The sequence below is a fragment of the Lytechinus pictus genome, chromosome 4 (genome assembly GCF_037042905.1).
Source record: "Lytechinus pictus isolate F3 Inbred chromosome 4, Lp3.0, whole genome shotgun sequence".
Classification (NCBI taxonomy): Eukaryota; Metazoa; Echinodermata; class Echinoidea; order Temnopleuroida; family Toxopneustidae; genus Lytechinus; species Lytechinus pictus.
This window is the reverse complement of record NC_087248.1, coordinates 12,098,146-12,113,694: the sequence shown is the minus strand read 5'-3', so window position 1 is coordinate 12,113,694 and position 15,549 is coordinate 12,098,146. Positions and strand designations below refer to the sequence as shown.

The 15,549-nt window shown below is 37.2% G+C and overlaps 1 protein-coding gene across 1 annotated transcript; it reads right to left on the bottom strand.

The window, feature by feature from the left end:
- Positions 1-970: 970 nt before the first annotated feature.
- Positions 971-14,561, bottom strand: LOC129259543 (neuronal acetylcholine receptor subunit alpha-10-like). The gene is made up of 8 exons (XM_064098920.1): positions 14,166-14,561; positions 12,508-12,656; positions 11,744-11,788; positions 6,676-6,785; positions 5,968-6,148; positions 4,861-5,218; positions 4,277-4,475; positions 971-3,109 (listed from the first exon to the last, which is right to left on the bottom strand). Exons 1-8 carry the CDS (start codon positions 14,242-14,244, stop codon positions 2,782-2,784), a joined length of 1,449 nt encoding a protein of 482 aa, XP_063954990.1. The 5' UTR covers positions 14,245-14,561; the 3' UTR covers positions 971-2,781.
- Positions 14,562-15,549: the final 988 nt, after the last annotated feature.

Sequence of the window (15,549 nt, the reverse complement as noted above, 5' to 3'; positions counted from 1 at the left end):
TCGTCATGGCTTACATCCATTTTTGCCAATATACTTTCCCTTTTGTCTAATCCTAAAGTACACTGTTCTTCTACAGCCCTATCGACTACTAATTGCCAGTTGGCCGATTAACTGTTTTGTCTATTTTCCGGTTAGGCTGTAGTACGCTATACCCATGCCGGCCATGTCGGCATGTGTCCACTTGGTTTTACATCACTTAGTCTAATTGATGAGATGAACTGTTAGTTAACACCAATTTAATTTGACAAAGGTAACGTGGACCATCATGGCATTAAAGTAAACGACAATTACCCCGAGTTCGTACAAGACAAGAGTTGTGTCCAATGTCGATTTTCAGATTTAAAACGCAACATCAATCATTATTGAAACACATTTTACCAAACGGGGACCTGCGAGTAGACCAATTTGATACTGACCATGTGGATATCGAAACCAGCTACTGTGGTTAAATTGAATGATCATAAACGACGCACAAAGACCAATACTTCATGATACCATGTAATATTTATTTGTCGTAATTTTCGGGGAAAATCATAATTCGTTTAAATACCCATCACCGAAGACGGTTTCTTTTAGTGCATGTGCCCCGACGCGAGAGGGCAGTTGGAATGACGATGCAATAGAGTACCGAAGTGTGACGTCAGTTGCCATGGTGTCATGTCGGGCTGGTTCTAAACAGAGTCGCAGCTGACGGTCGTCTGTACACATTTGTATGAATTTGGCTCGTCCGAAAAATAGGTTGCAAGTGATCAAATTCCGATAGCAGTTATTTTCTCTTCTGAGGAACACACGCTTTCATTTGGCGGGTTCACAGAACCAGGCCGTCATTGACACCATGGCAACAGACGTCAACGCTTCAGTACTATATAGGCTGTTTTGGTGGCTTTGAATTAGATTACAATTCTTGGACTTTAATTTTTCAGAGCCTTGCCTGAATTTCTAAATAAAAAATAAACTTGAATAATCGTTCTAGGTGATAAATTTATTTTATTGAGTCCAACTTACCACATTAATTTCAAATAATAATATTTACAATTCATAAAGATAGTTCTAATAACAGTAAAAATCTTAATAGACTTAAGGGGATGCTCCGGGCTGACAATAAAATGATTTAAACATATATAAACATATCAGACAAACAAATCGCTGAAAATCTGATCAAAATCGGACTAGGAATAAGAAAGTTATGGCATTCTAAAGATTTGAATTACTCCGGTAAAACAGTTATAGGCCTGTCTTCATAAATATTTCATGAGCAACTTAATGATGTCATGTCCCCATTTGTTCTTCTTTATTCTATTATTTGAAATTAGGTTTATTCAATTTTTTCTACCAAGAACTGAAAACATTGGATTGACAACTGATTTAGGGCATTATATATTCATTGTTGCAACTTTTTCCATTATAAATGACACATATTATGCACACATGTATAAAATGAAACAGTTATGACAGTTATCCAAATTTGATGAAATCTTCAGCATTTTGCTCTGTATTTTTAGTGCTATTATCTAAATAAGAGTTTTTCATCCTATATTGTGGCCTGTTTCTTGTTTTTTTGAGGACAAACACAGGCCGGCACTCATACACATTTTTCATCTCAGTTTGAGATTTCTTTTAAAAATCAGCTGGTCACAAAGTGAAACGATCCCTTTACGCCGGCGACACAACATTGCACCTGTGGCAATTGCACTGGGCTTTATTTTGTCTAAGATGTAGGGTTGTGGTTGCAATAGTAGGTTTAGAATAGGATATAGTGTTGCCTCCAGGGTTGAATATAGTCATTCGATTAACAAGTGGAATTTATATATAGCGAAGCATGTAACAGTTTCAAGTAATTTTACGAAAAAGATGAACATGAAAATCAACATTTTATTGTTCGAAATAGACATGAAATGAATTACTCCGAAAATTTGCTTTGCCCAGTTGATCGTGGGCCCGGCAGCCGCTGTTCAGCGCCAGATGTCTCCCGTTCCTGTATATATACGATCCATACCATGTTGTGAAGATTGAAGGATAAATAGAGAGTTTTCGCGCCGCAGAACGCTTTCAAGTACATATTATATAGTCGTGTGCTCTTCATGACAAAGAACAACCAAGAAGTCTTTGTCGAAAATTGGTGCATCAAAGCAGCAATTTCTTTCTGGACCCTGGGTAGGTCCGGAACTTAGGACGAAACTGATGTTCCGGTTCAACAAACTTCCACACCGATCTCCCAGCGGTCCCTTAACACTTAATTGGTATTTTCAAAATACGCTTATTTTATTCTCGAATTCGTTTTGCGGCAAGGTGCGAAAACTCTCTATTAAGATTACATGAGCAGGATGTCATGTGATGTCTTAGAAATGCATCCATGGAATTATGACTCTGGGTGATTTCAAGCTCAGTGTTGACCTTTTGGTGCTGGTGTTAGGTCAATTTTTACTCGAGTATAACACCAAACATAAAATGGAGATGGTCCTGAAAAGTCACTTACTAGTTGTTGAGATGTGAATATTGTGATTTTGATCAGTTTTAAAAACTCAGAACAGGTTTTGGAGCTAGGGGAAGCAATCCGAATTGTGCTTCCAACACCAACACTACCAACACCGGACTTGAAATCACCCAATGCGAGGCAATTTTAAATTGGATCTTTATCAATCAATAGCTTGTTCATCATGACTTTCAAACGTCACAATTTTTATGAAATATGCGGAGTATTCCGTAATATAACCTCGCGAATGATTTAGCAAACTTAGAGTAATTTGGAAGTAGTTAGAAATTACATAAAGAAAACTGTGCTTAGAATTGACACAGAAATGATATGATGATGTACACACAGTATGCGACTGTAATTAAAAACAACGAATAGAACATCAGTTTATCTATGACGATTGCAGTTTCGCGCCAAATTTCTGCAATCATTTCCGGGTCACATTGCATGTGATCTGGACTGGTGTCACGGATATTGGGGTTCACATTGTTTGCATGGAGTAGCGGATTGACTGTCGTATATGGCGGGTCGTCTTCTCGAATTTCTACTCTTGATGTGCCTGCCGAGTGGTGATCTATACAGGTCTGCGGAGTTTCCCCGGATGTAATGTGGCTTCGTTGAGTTCTTCGGCGTCTTCTAAAGAATAAGGTAAAGACAATATAAAATGTGTTTTTATGCTGGATGTATTTCAGGGTCTTGGTCAATGATGATATTGAGTGAATCTAACGGCAAAACCACATTTAAGCTTGATACATGAAGGCACTTTTGCCGACTAGGACTGCATGAAAGGTGGTCGTACGGAAGGTTGTTTACAAGCTAGGACTGGTATTCTATGCTTATATATACTAATTCACGAAGTATACCTTAAGTATCAGGATGTTGTGTCTTTTGATGAAAGAGAAACAACAAATGAATGTATTTCTATCAGAACGTTATGTGCCAAAGACAAGGGACAATAGAATCACACATTTTGTTAGGGTGAGATTAATATTACTTATCACGGTTGTTCTGATAATCGTTTGGGTCTTTGTCTCTAAATATGTTGTTCAGGGAGGAATTAATCTTTGTTTTACTTGACAATGAGGAGAAAATTAAAAATTATGATACTTTATATAATAAAATACATAATAAATAGTGAGTGGATGACGTCGTCCTTCTCTTCATTTGCATACCGACCACGATGTGCATACGTTTTGTGAAATTAAGCGAAACTTTAAAAAAAAATTATTTTAGATTCGATTTTGATGAAATTTTCAGTGTTATGCTTGCTGGATTTCTCTCTACTAATTCAAATCGACTTTATATTGGGTGGACTTGTCCTTTAAGATCTTGATATTGAAAAAAAAAACAGTATAATGCTTCGCCCTCGTATGAGGTCGACATATTTAAGGAGATACCTATCATCCAGTGAATTTCTGAAAGGGTATCTTGAAATGTTTATTTGCTCAGGTTAATAATTCTCAGCCCGCGCTTTAAGCTCGCAATCAGTGTTTAGTTAGATACGCATATTTATGATTACACACAAAACATAGAATATTCCATTTTTACGTCTTACTATTGACGAATATCAACACTCGCATCGATTATGTTTTATTTTGACTGGTCATGTGCTTACTTAGAGTAGTAAAGATACTTTGAAAGGGGTGCGGTTTTAGTACTTGCCCCTGGCACCGTTTGTCCTAGATACGACATTGCTTGAGCATCACTTTTCCATTCTTATGGGTGCATAATACAGCTAACTACACCATTAAAGGCGCATGAATGTTAAGCCATATTTATTTGTGTGTACAGGTGGGTACTTACTCATGATTTGCCTGTTGTGTTTTCAAGATCTCCTTGGTTCTCTTTCCATTGTAGAGGGAAAGAACGGTTCCATATAGCATCAATCGTCTAAGGATATGTGGAAGCTCGGTCTGTCCACCCATGTGGTAGATACGCAGAACCGCGATGGCGCAAAAGACCTCCACACAACACATAGCTATCATGGAGATGAAGAAATCCACTAAAGATGGCAAAGAAAAAGGAGAGGCCGTCATGATTATGCGTTTTAAAGTGAGAGGCATAATGTTTTTGTAATCGAAACTTTATCGTTTAAATATCAATATTCAGACGAATTACAATAATATTCATAAAGGTTTAGATGCTCTGAAAGACAATGAAAATCAGGAAAATCTAAACAAGGCAGATTATATGCAAAGCCTAGTCTAGATGCACATGGGCAAGAACCTCGAAACAGAACTGCTATTCCGAGGAGCCAATCAAGACATATTCTTATCACAACATAGGGGAGGATGGGGTTCGACCTATTTACATTTTGAAAAAATTTTTATGATACGACCCTGGGCTAATTTTATCCGCGTAAATTAATGTATTTTTTACGTTAATACCAAGAATTGACGTAGTTTCCCCGCTCGGTGGCATCCTATCGGCTACGAGCTGCTGGAAGAGGATTAAAGCCAGAAGGTTACTGACAGCCAAGGTCACCTTCTCACCGGAAGCTGGATGAAGCCAACAGACAATGGTCATGAGCATGGTGAAGAGCAAGGCAGGCACCACCACCGTCTTAGTGTAGAACAGAGACATTCGTCGAATGGTAATCTGGTAAGTTATGGCGCTCCAGGTACGATCATCACAGCACAGTTCCATGTAAAGGTTTTGGCCTACAGAGTGTTGTAAGACCCAGACAGCGTTCTGATGGAAGAGGTCCATTGTGGTATCGGAATGCCGAGAGAGCCGAAAGTCAACCTGCGTCACGGAGAGGAATTTACGAAATTTACAAGATCATGGGGGTGAGGGGAGGGTGGTTGCTAAGTCAGTTCCAGTCTTCTCAGGTGTCAAAATAGCCCATAACAAGACTCATGACAAGTATTTTTAAGAGGAGATATGATCGTTTGGTTAATATAATTTACATACACTTCTTTTTCGATTGCAGAAGCGTTTGTCTTGTCAGGAACATATTGGGGGAGATCTCTGGTACCTTAAACAATAGTAATTGTGTGGAGACAAATCGACAGATGTAGATTACGAAATGTATTATTGAGGAAAGAGGAAAAATGTTAAAGAAATGTATGGTTGATAAATTTTTGAATTATAATTTACAGGAAATTCCACTTTTGTTTGTGTGCCTTGTTGATAAGATTGTCTTCGAGAGTTATTAGGGAGTTTTGGCATCCACTACACACGTATAATTCAAGAATAGAGAAAGAGTATTTTCAAGTGCCCTTTATGACTATGAACAACCAATATGCCCTTTTTTTTTAATTGGTGAATCAAAACAGCAGTTTCGTCCCGGACTCATTGCAATTTTCGTCAGTTTCGAACTTTATCATTTTTTTCAATTTATCAATTTTCGATAAAGACCTCCCAGCTGTTCATTGTCATTTGACAGGCATTTTCAATATATTTACTGTGTTCTCGAATCCGTCGTGCTTCGTTGAGGAGAACACTCCCCATTTAGACGAACAGTAATAGGACTTTACAGCAACACTACATACCATGTATTTCATATACGACCAGGGGCCGAACGTGACGTTACACCTTTGAACATCGTAAGGAAAGTATGTAATGTCTACTTTACACAGTGACGTCACAGTTGCAGGAAAGTACCAATCCATCTCGCCATTGGGAGACACCATAATGAATGTTTCTTGAAAGTTGATGAATTCCTTCTGAGCGCTGAATGGTGGAAATATATAGAACGATATAGGAATTAATTTAACTCTCATTGTCTTCCACATGATACATGATTGTCAGACAGTTCATTTCCATGATTGTGGCTGGCTGTATTAGGTTGTGACCTTCACCCGATTTTCCTACCTTATAGGTGAGCATGCAATACTTTATCCGTTATATCTTCTTGTTTTCGTTTTTGAAAATCAAGATAGCATTTAGGTTTATCAGGTCCTTAGGTCTTTAAGTGGTCATAAACTTGTGATTGGCCTTATAAAAAGAAGGCAATAAAGAAAATACAATGTTGCAGATCAGCATGCCCCCGCATTATGTTGGCGATGCTTTCTCAGTCCCAACACGGCAACACCCCTAGTGATAATCCCTCCCGCCACTCTGCCCCTCTTATCATGCTTATACTGACTAGTCCATGCCATTTTTTCATCTCGAGCTGCCTATAATTAATAGACCGCCAATACCCGTAATATAACCGCTATTGTTGATTCTTCTATCAACAAGTAAATAATACTCCTTACTTTTCATAGAGTGAAATATCCGGCAGCCAGACGTCACTTGGTTTGACAGTTGTAATATTTACTCCTCCGTACTCATTAGGATCCCACGTTAGATTCTCATCAATCCACATCTAAAGAAGATCGATTGGACACAAACTTCATTATCTCCGAATGATGAATGTGTTTCTCAATGAAGCAAGGATTAGCAATTAAAAAGGTATTTTATCTGAATTATACAAAAACCTCAGTATGATTATTTGATTCGTTAGATTTTGGTGCCGAATATATTTGTCTTTGATTAACAAATACAGGGTATTCTCTTAGAATGTCAATATCACCATTGTAAAAAAAAATACAAATCTCTCCCCTTATTTGTTTACATCCGTCTTGTTATTAGCGGGATATATTAAAGTGAACTCTATATAAGTGCGCAAAAGATCATGTAACGGTTGGATCCAGCCCTTTTGATTATCAAAAAGTGATAACATCCAAGTTCTAAATGAAACAAACATCCAGTATTGCCATAAAAGGGGTGGGGGATGGATTGCATTTGGCCTCGGAAATTAGTACCCGATTTATCAAAATTCGCACCAGGGGGGTAATCAAGTCGTGAGGTATCTCATGTCCATTGCTTTATGTCACCCCATGCCTTGTGTGTTAATGAATGATAGCAAAACTTTGTTAATTAGAATTCACGGCTTAATGAAGCAGTCTTCTGGGGAGCTTGTCATGAAACAATACTCATTTTTTTTTCACTGATTATTTTTTATAGGCTTCTTCATTCGTCACTTCTACATGATATGGCTCAGAGCAACTTTGTCACTGAAAATCACTCGGAAGATGCCCCATGACTCCCCCCCCTCCCGATTTAAGGTATTGAATAACGTAAATTACATCTGAGGCATGATCTAGTGCTCTTTTTTAGCCGTTATATTAATTATTACTTTTTTTTCTCATTTAACGAATAATAGGTTTGATTATATGACCGCATGGTATACTGTAGGACAAGAAACAATAAAATACATGAGAAAAATTGTCGCTAATATATATATATATATACACCCTTCAAAAAAGTTTGGAAATCTGATTTTGGCCATTAATTTCTCCCAACTCCAAATTTTACACGATGCATATTTGACATAAGTCAAAAGATCATTTAATTATCTTTAACATGATACCATGCTTGTTATGATCATGCCATCACAAAAAGAGCAGGATTGAAAAGTGTTGGATGAGGTCTGAATTGAAAAGCTGCAAAACAAGCAAAAAATGTTTGGAAATCTGAGTTTGGCCATTAATTTCTCCCAACTCCCAATTTTACACAATTCATACTTGACATCATTCAAAAGATCAATTAATTCTCTTTAAAATGATACCATGCTTGTTATGATCATGCCATTACGAAAAGAGCAGGATTCAAAAGTGTTGGATGAGGTCTGAATTTAAAAGCTGCAAAACGAGCAGAAATAGTCATGAAGGGCCAATACAGAACATGATTCTTTTGTCTGTGTCAATAGAGATGAAATCCATTCAAATCAAGCCCCTGCTTCTTCATTTCTTTATGTTTTGTTGTGGTTTATGTAGTGATGGTTCTGTGAGATACATGTAAGATGGTTTGAAATATCCATGCATATTTGTTTGTTTCTTGTGTTTGCTTGTGCAGAGGTGTGTTTGATTGCATGTTAATGTTTATGTTAAGGTGCATGAAAACAATTAAAAGAAACCGCTGAGAAACTCACTCATCACCACGGAAAAAAGAACATTGACTTTCAATATTGTGTCATTTTGTAACTTTTTTTAATTTTGACCTTGCCTCACATTTCAAGGCACTGCACCTCCATGTGAACCATAATCATATCACGTAGGGTATCATTTTCAAGAAAATTAAATGATCTATTCATTGATATTAATAACACATTGATATTTAATAAAACCGAGGAAGAATTATCGATCAAAGTCAAAAGAAACCGCTGAGAAACTCACTCATCACTACGGAAAAAAAAACAGTGACTTTCAATATTGTGTCATTTTGCAACTTTTGAATTTTGACCTTGCCCCACATTTCAAGGCACTGCTCCTCCATGTGAACCGTATTCATATTATGTAGGGTATCATTTTAAAGAAAATTAAATGATCTATTCATTGATATTAATTACACATCGATATTTACTAAAACCGAGGAGGGATTATCGATCAAACTCAGATTTCCAAACTTTTTTTGAGGAGTTTATAATATTATATCAAATTATAATATAATATCACAATATATATATATATATTGTGATGAGGCCAACTCAAAAGATGACGCAGGACTCCATTTTAGCTTTAGCTTTCGTCTTTAATAAGAACAAGACAGAATACGGTACTCGGTAGGCATCCTGACCATAATAGTCTGTAATTACAGACGCTTTTGACGAAGTCTTATTAAAGACGAAAGCTAAAGCTAAAATGGTGTCCTGCGTCATCTTTTGAGTTGGCCTCATCACAATATGTTTCATACTCACACCTCAAGAGCGTTTGGTACAAGTAAACTTGTCATCACATTATATATATATATATATATATATATATATATATATATATACATGTAGGTGTCGTAGTTACGTGGATATTTCGAAACCCGCTATATGGAACAAATTTCCTCTGACAATGCCAGCTGTGGTAACGATTTCAAAATGAGTTCGTACAGAATACAATGAAATGACCACCAAATTGTCTGTTTGTATAAATAAAAAATACTCTGCAAAATCTCCGGTGTTGACTTAACACCAGACCGGAATCTTTTATGTCCATACCAGAGAAGTATTGAAACAACACCGGTTTGGAATCAAACCGATGCTGTTTTAATACTAATTGGTGTTTGTATAAACACCTATGTGGTGTTAGACTGTTAGACCAACACCAAACTGGTGTTGTTTAACACTTCTCTGATGTGGACATATATAGATTCCAGGCTGGTGTTAAATCAACACCGGAGTTTTTGCAGTGTATGTGCCAAAGGATTCTGGAAGAAATTGTGTAATTGCTGAGGAATTTAACTAGCAAATAAGCACGGGATTTGGGTCAAGCGTCGGGCCGACATTCAAAGCAATACTAATACACTGTCCCACGTGCGCTTATCTGTGTTGGTGATCTTCAGTGTGAACATTTTTCAGCGTAGATTTCAAGATTTCACAAAATTCAGTTCGTGTAAATGTACCACATCTAGATCCTCGATGATATAGCGACAGTTAAAGGGGAATCCAACCCAAATAAAAACTTGCTTTTAGAGGAAAAAGGAAAGTCAGACAAGTTGATATGTGAACATTTGAACAATATCAGACAAACAATAAGAAAATTATGATTTTTTTTTTAGAATTGTGAATATTGGTAATTACTATACCCATGGAGACTTCAAATTGGCCACACAAGTGATGTCATAGTGATATAAGGAAAGGACTACTCTTCCATGTACTCCGATACATAATTTGGCCAAAATGACATTTTTTTCAAAAGTTTTACTTAAAATTATACTTAATTATATTATACTTATATTTTGTGAGGACATAAAACAGTATACTACCTAGGCTATATTTAGATTACGGCCCCAGGGGAATGGCCCCAGGGGAAAACCACAAATAACTGATAATAAAGTATATGGCCTATGGGAAAGTTGTCCTTGCCTCTTGTCATAAGTTACAATACCCAGTTGCTAATTTGAAATCTACATAGTCTTAGGGATCTCAATTTTAAAATAGCCATAACTTTCTTATAACTTTCTTATTGCTAGTCCGATTTCTTTCAAACTTTCACCATTCTGTTTTATTTATTTTTCTCCTTTTAAACACAACCTATTATGACCAAGGTTGGTTAAGCTTGGTTTTACACACTTTCTCGTGAAATCAGTGTTTACTGCAACTACTTTCAATTATCTTTAATGTACATCCGCCACACTTGACAAAGGCGAGGTTATTGGTTACCAAGCAGAAATACATTACTTTACTAGCTAATTCACTTCATCGACTGTGCAATGACATAGCTTAGGCTAATAGCTGGTTTCACGCACATGCATGGGCGGAAATCCCAGGGGGGGGGGGGGGCGCGTCCCCCTACCCGAAATAGTATGGGGGACACAATATCAAATGTCCCCCTAATATTTCTGGTGGAAAGAAATACATCATTCAAAATCGAAATAAAACATGTATTTTGGATGAGATGACGTTACTTTTTGGGTGATTACCGTTTTTTGGGGATAGATTTCCGCCCATGCGCACATGAACGTCAAACCAGAACCAATCCCAATGAAAAAACGAAGTCAAGGCAATCATGCTAAATTCGAAAATGAATAGTCATTATTATTTTTCATGGCAATACTTAATTGATTGGTTGACGTCAAATACAGTGGCTGAATGATGTATAGTTTATGTATAGCACTTGTATTATTATAATTATTGTAATATTATGTTAGGGCATGGCACTTTTTGATGTCTTGGTTCATTGTTTATGTGTATTTTTAAGTTATTTTGTTTGTTTTTAGAAATGTTTTTGCTATATCCCTGTTATTGCATTTTCTATGTCACCTTTTCGTTTTAATAATGGGTCGGCCTAATTATAAGGATTTTTTTCCTTTTTGGCTGCCACCCCTCAGTATGATTCTGAATCATAATGCCATTTTTAGACTGTCTTTTACACTGATTTGTAATACAAGTATTTTAACTTTGTATTATATTTGTTTTTTATGTAAAGGTTTTACTGAGAGAATAAAACAATTTGAATTGAATTGAATTGAAATATGACAGTCAATCATGGGCGGAAATCCCAGGGGGATTTTATTATATATTTATTATATATAAACATATTATCAAAATAGTAGGGGGACTCAATATCAAATGTCCCCCTACTATTTTAGGTCTGTATGATGGAAAGAAATACATCTTTGAAAATCGCAATAAAACATGTATTTTGGTCGAAACGACCTTACAATTTGAGTGATAACCCTTTTTTTTGCTTCACAAATTTTCGAGCCCCTGCCCCCCCCCCCTACCTTTGGTGAGAGATTTCTGCCCTTGCAGTCAATTAACATCTACTATTATGAATTTTATGCACTTACCATTCTCATAAAGTGGAGTACGGTTATCTGTTGTTTAGCTTCATCCTATTGTATAGATAGCGATATAAATATATATAAATAAGCAACCCGAATCAGGTTGCACGTCATGGCATAGTGGCTCTTACATAGTTAACATTCCATTATTTGAAACTATCATAAGTGCTTCCAAACAAATTTATGTAAGGCGATTAAAATACTCTTTCAATCAGCATGGATGCCTCGAACCATCATCGCGAAACAATATAAACCATGATAACATACATCTTATTGATTTGAAAGTGGACTACGAAGTTCAAGCCATCTCCCTCATCCTCATTTATCTAATATCATGAATCCGATATCTTTTCCTCGGCATTTGACGATGTACACAACAGATCTGTATGGAATGCGTTTATTCACATACTAATAGGTCTTACAATTTTCTTGGATGGCCATATTGTTCTGGCTGGTCATAACTGGTGAGCGGAGACGATCTCTGGTGGATCACGAGACACATTGAAAGTATTGAATCAGGGGCGATCGCCACATGGCTTCCGAGGTAATTTAAAATTGAGGATTAATAATAAGAATAACACTAATGAAAGAAAGAAGAAAACGAAAGGCTGGCTACTGAAAGTTTGGTCAGGCAAAATGGACATCACCTTTATCTTTTCATAAAGGGGAAGAAATGTCTCCTTGTCGTTACCCCCTTGCTCTACCCACCGAAATATCTATCCCCTCCCCGTCAATGCATCCCCATATATTACTCTTCTTATTTAACTCACGAATCCAATGAGCTCCTTAGGTAGAAGCCTGAAGTAGACAATTGATTGAGTGGACGAGTTCTTGACCGGTCTCACCGAGGTAGGACCATAGCTCGCCAGTAAGTTGGCGACCAGCCGTTTCTCGTGCCTGTCATCGAAAAGCGATGTCGCTATTGTCGAGGAGGGAAAATAACGAGATAAACAACACAGCACAAAAATACCCCACAAAAAATGACCATACATGTGCACACGCGCATACATTCGTAATTCCGAAGCTTCGTTATTCCGAAGGTTCGGATATTCCGAAGGTTCGTTATTCCGAAGGTTTGTATTTCCGAAGGTTCGTAATTCCGAAGGTTCGTTAATCCGAAAACGAAATGAGGTTCGAAATTCCGAAGGTTCGGTAGTCCGAAAACGAAATGATTAACGAACCTTATTTCATTTTCGGACTAACGAACCTTCGGAATAACGAACCTTATTTTGTTATCGGATTAACGAACCTTCGGAATTTCGAACCTCATTTCGTTTTCGGATTAACGAACCTTCGGAATTACGAACCTTCGGAAATACAAACCTTCGGAATAACGAACCTTCGGAATATCCGAACCTTCGGAATAACGAAGCTTCGGAATTACGAATGTATGCGCGTGTGCACATGTATGGTCATTTTTTGTGGGGTATTTTTGTGCTTTTACTACAAAAAGGTAAAAACTCACTATTGAAAGACTGAAATCTCATTCCATCAGGACTGGTCCCTCATCTCAGTCTGAGAGAAGTGTGACTATAAGGGACCAGGTAAGTTCCTTTGCAGTTTGCGAGTTGATGTCTGATTGGACGCAATGTACTTTCTAACACTAAAATAGCAATGTTCGGATATTCATATTGTTGTGGCTAACGCAACGAGATATACCCACGGCAACTAGCGTACACATGGGCGGGAGGGGGGTTCACGACCAAAAAAAAAAAAAAGAGAAAGAGAAATAAAGAGAAAGGAAAACAAAACAAAATACGATTTCATTTTCTGAATTGTATATCAAAATAACCATCACAAAATTAAAATGTTTTTATCAAAAATGCAAAATATTCGCTCCGTCGCTTGGCTCTATTGCAGCTTTTATTTTTTTTACCCATTAACCATGTCTGGCCCCTAAAATCCTTTATTTCATTACGCCACTACCCACGGCTATGAAAAAAAAATATCTAAGGAGACTAAAGTACGAAAAATTTCGATATCTGCAATAAATATTTTCACTTTCATAGGGAGTAGGCCTACTGCTTTTAACTTTTACAACTGAATTTACTGGCTTTGTTTTTTTTTCATAATGGTAATACTTTAAGGAAGTGTATAACTACGGCTATGTATAAAATTGATTTCATGCTCACACATTCATATATGGGAGTGGCATCATCAGTCGTTTGTTTTTTCGTTTTCCGCGATAACCCTCTTTCTATACTGCGTGTTGATATTATGTAGCTGATATTAGGTTTGTCTTTTGTAGCAAATTCAGGGAACGGCATTTCTCAACGCAGCTGACCATGTCGACATTTTCAATAACGCAATGGCATGTTCCAGCAAATTGTACGCCTAATAAATGTTAGTACTACGAGTTATTTTTTTTTCAGTATAGCCCAGAATAATGTTAAATAGGATGGATAATCTAAGTGCAGCATTAACTTACCGTCTGAGCTCGACGCTGTAAGATATATCAAGAGCACAAAATATGAAAAGAGCAGTTTCATATTTCCGAACAAAGGCATGACGAGAAGAAAGACCGCGATTCCGAATCCCACACCTATGAGGAATGTTACCTTCTTGGCAATAACTCACTGAACATAATTAAGCAATTCTCATAACTTGGCGGCGCTGTCTGTATTTTCGTTCTTGTATTGCGTAGTTATACCGCTCTTTCCTCATCACAGCAACATAAAAGCAACAATCAGGGATTTCGACTCAAGCAAATGATACCCTCCGATCCCTTGGGAAATAAATTTCGGGAATCAACGAATGTCGTGTTCTCAAAACATGGATTGATTGCTAAATACATGTTGGTAATCTTGCTCCAAACGACCCGTCTGCCCGTTAAATGCCCTTTATGGCAAAACAGTCTTTGTCGAGGTTTGGTGAAACGGAACAGTAGTGAAAGCGTTTCATCAACATTATCGTCCGTCAAGTAGTCAGATCTTACAACTTTCCTTAATTTTGATTGGCTGAGAAGCAATGTTGCTATGGTAACTGTCAGATAAAACAGGGCTTGTTGGATCCGACAAGTCGATTCATTAAACGCTCCCCTGTTTCGCCCTAGACAAACGACATATTTGCACAGAACTGCTGTAAATTCCAGTTTACCCAGTTTTGAAAAAAAAGACCTCCCAGCTGTTCTTTGTCATTTGACGGCATTTCAAATCAATTTAAGTGTTATTTAGTCCATTCCCGTTGCAGTTGCGAAGACACCATATCAGAGTAATGAAGGCGGTAGGGATGGGGACATAATTTTGATGACATTTTTTACATGTATACCAATGTGTTGACGCAAAGAAGAGTCTGTCGGGTGGTGGCTTTGACCACATATAGTTTTTTTCAGGAATGTGTGCCCCTTTTGACGAGGTTTTCCAGGTACGCCACTGAATAAAGTGGGACGAAAACACATCCATCCATAATACCAAAGTGAAATATATAATTTGCTACTTGATATCACGATTAAGATATCACTGTATCCTTTGTGTGATACCAAGATTGTAATTACGCGATACTTGTTAACATATATCTCTCTAGTCTCCACGGGTAACGGATGACAAATTGAAATTTAGATTTAATGAGTATGTCAGTTTGTTTCCATCACATAACGGGCACTTTTTTTTCAATTGCAATCACAATGCTTTAATCATGGCATTATACACTTCATTGTTGTTATAAGGCTGTATTTGATCATGAGCACACGTGTCAAAAAGACAGTGTATTGAAGATTAATGGCACTCTAAGAAGAGTAATTATTGATTAATGAATCGCTCATGGCTCTAATTACAAATCCGCGAATGAAGTGATTAGCTGCCTGTTACCAGTCA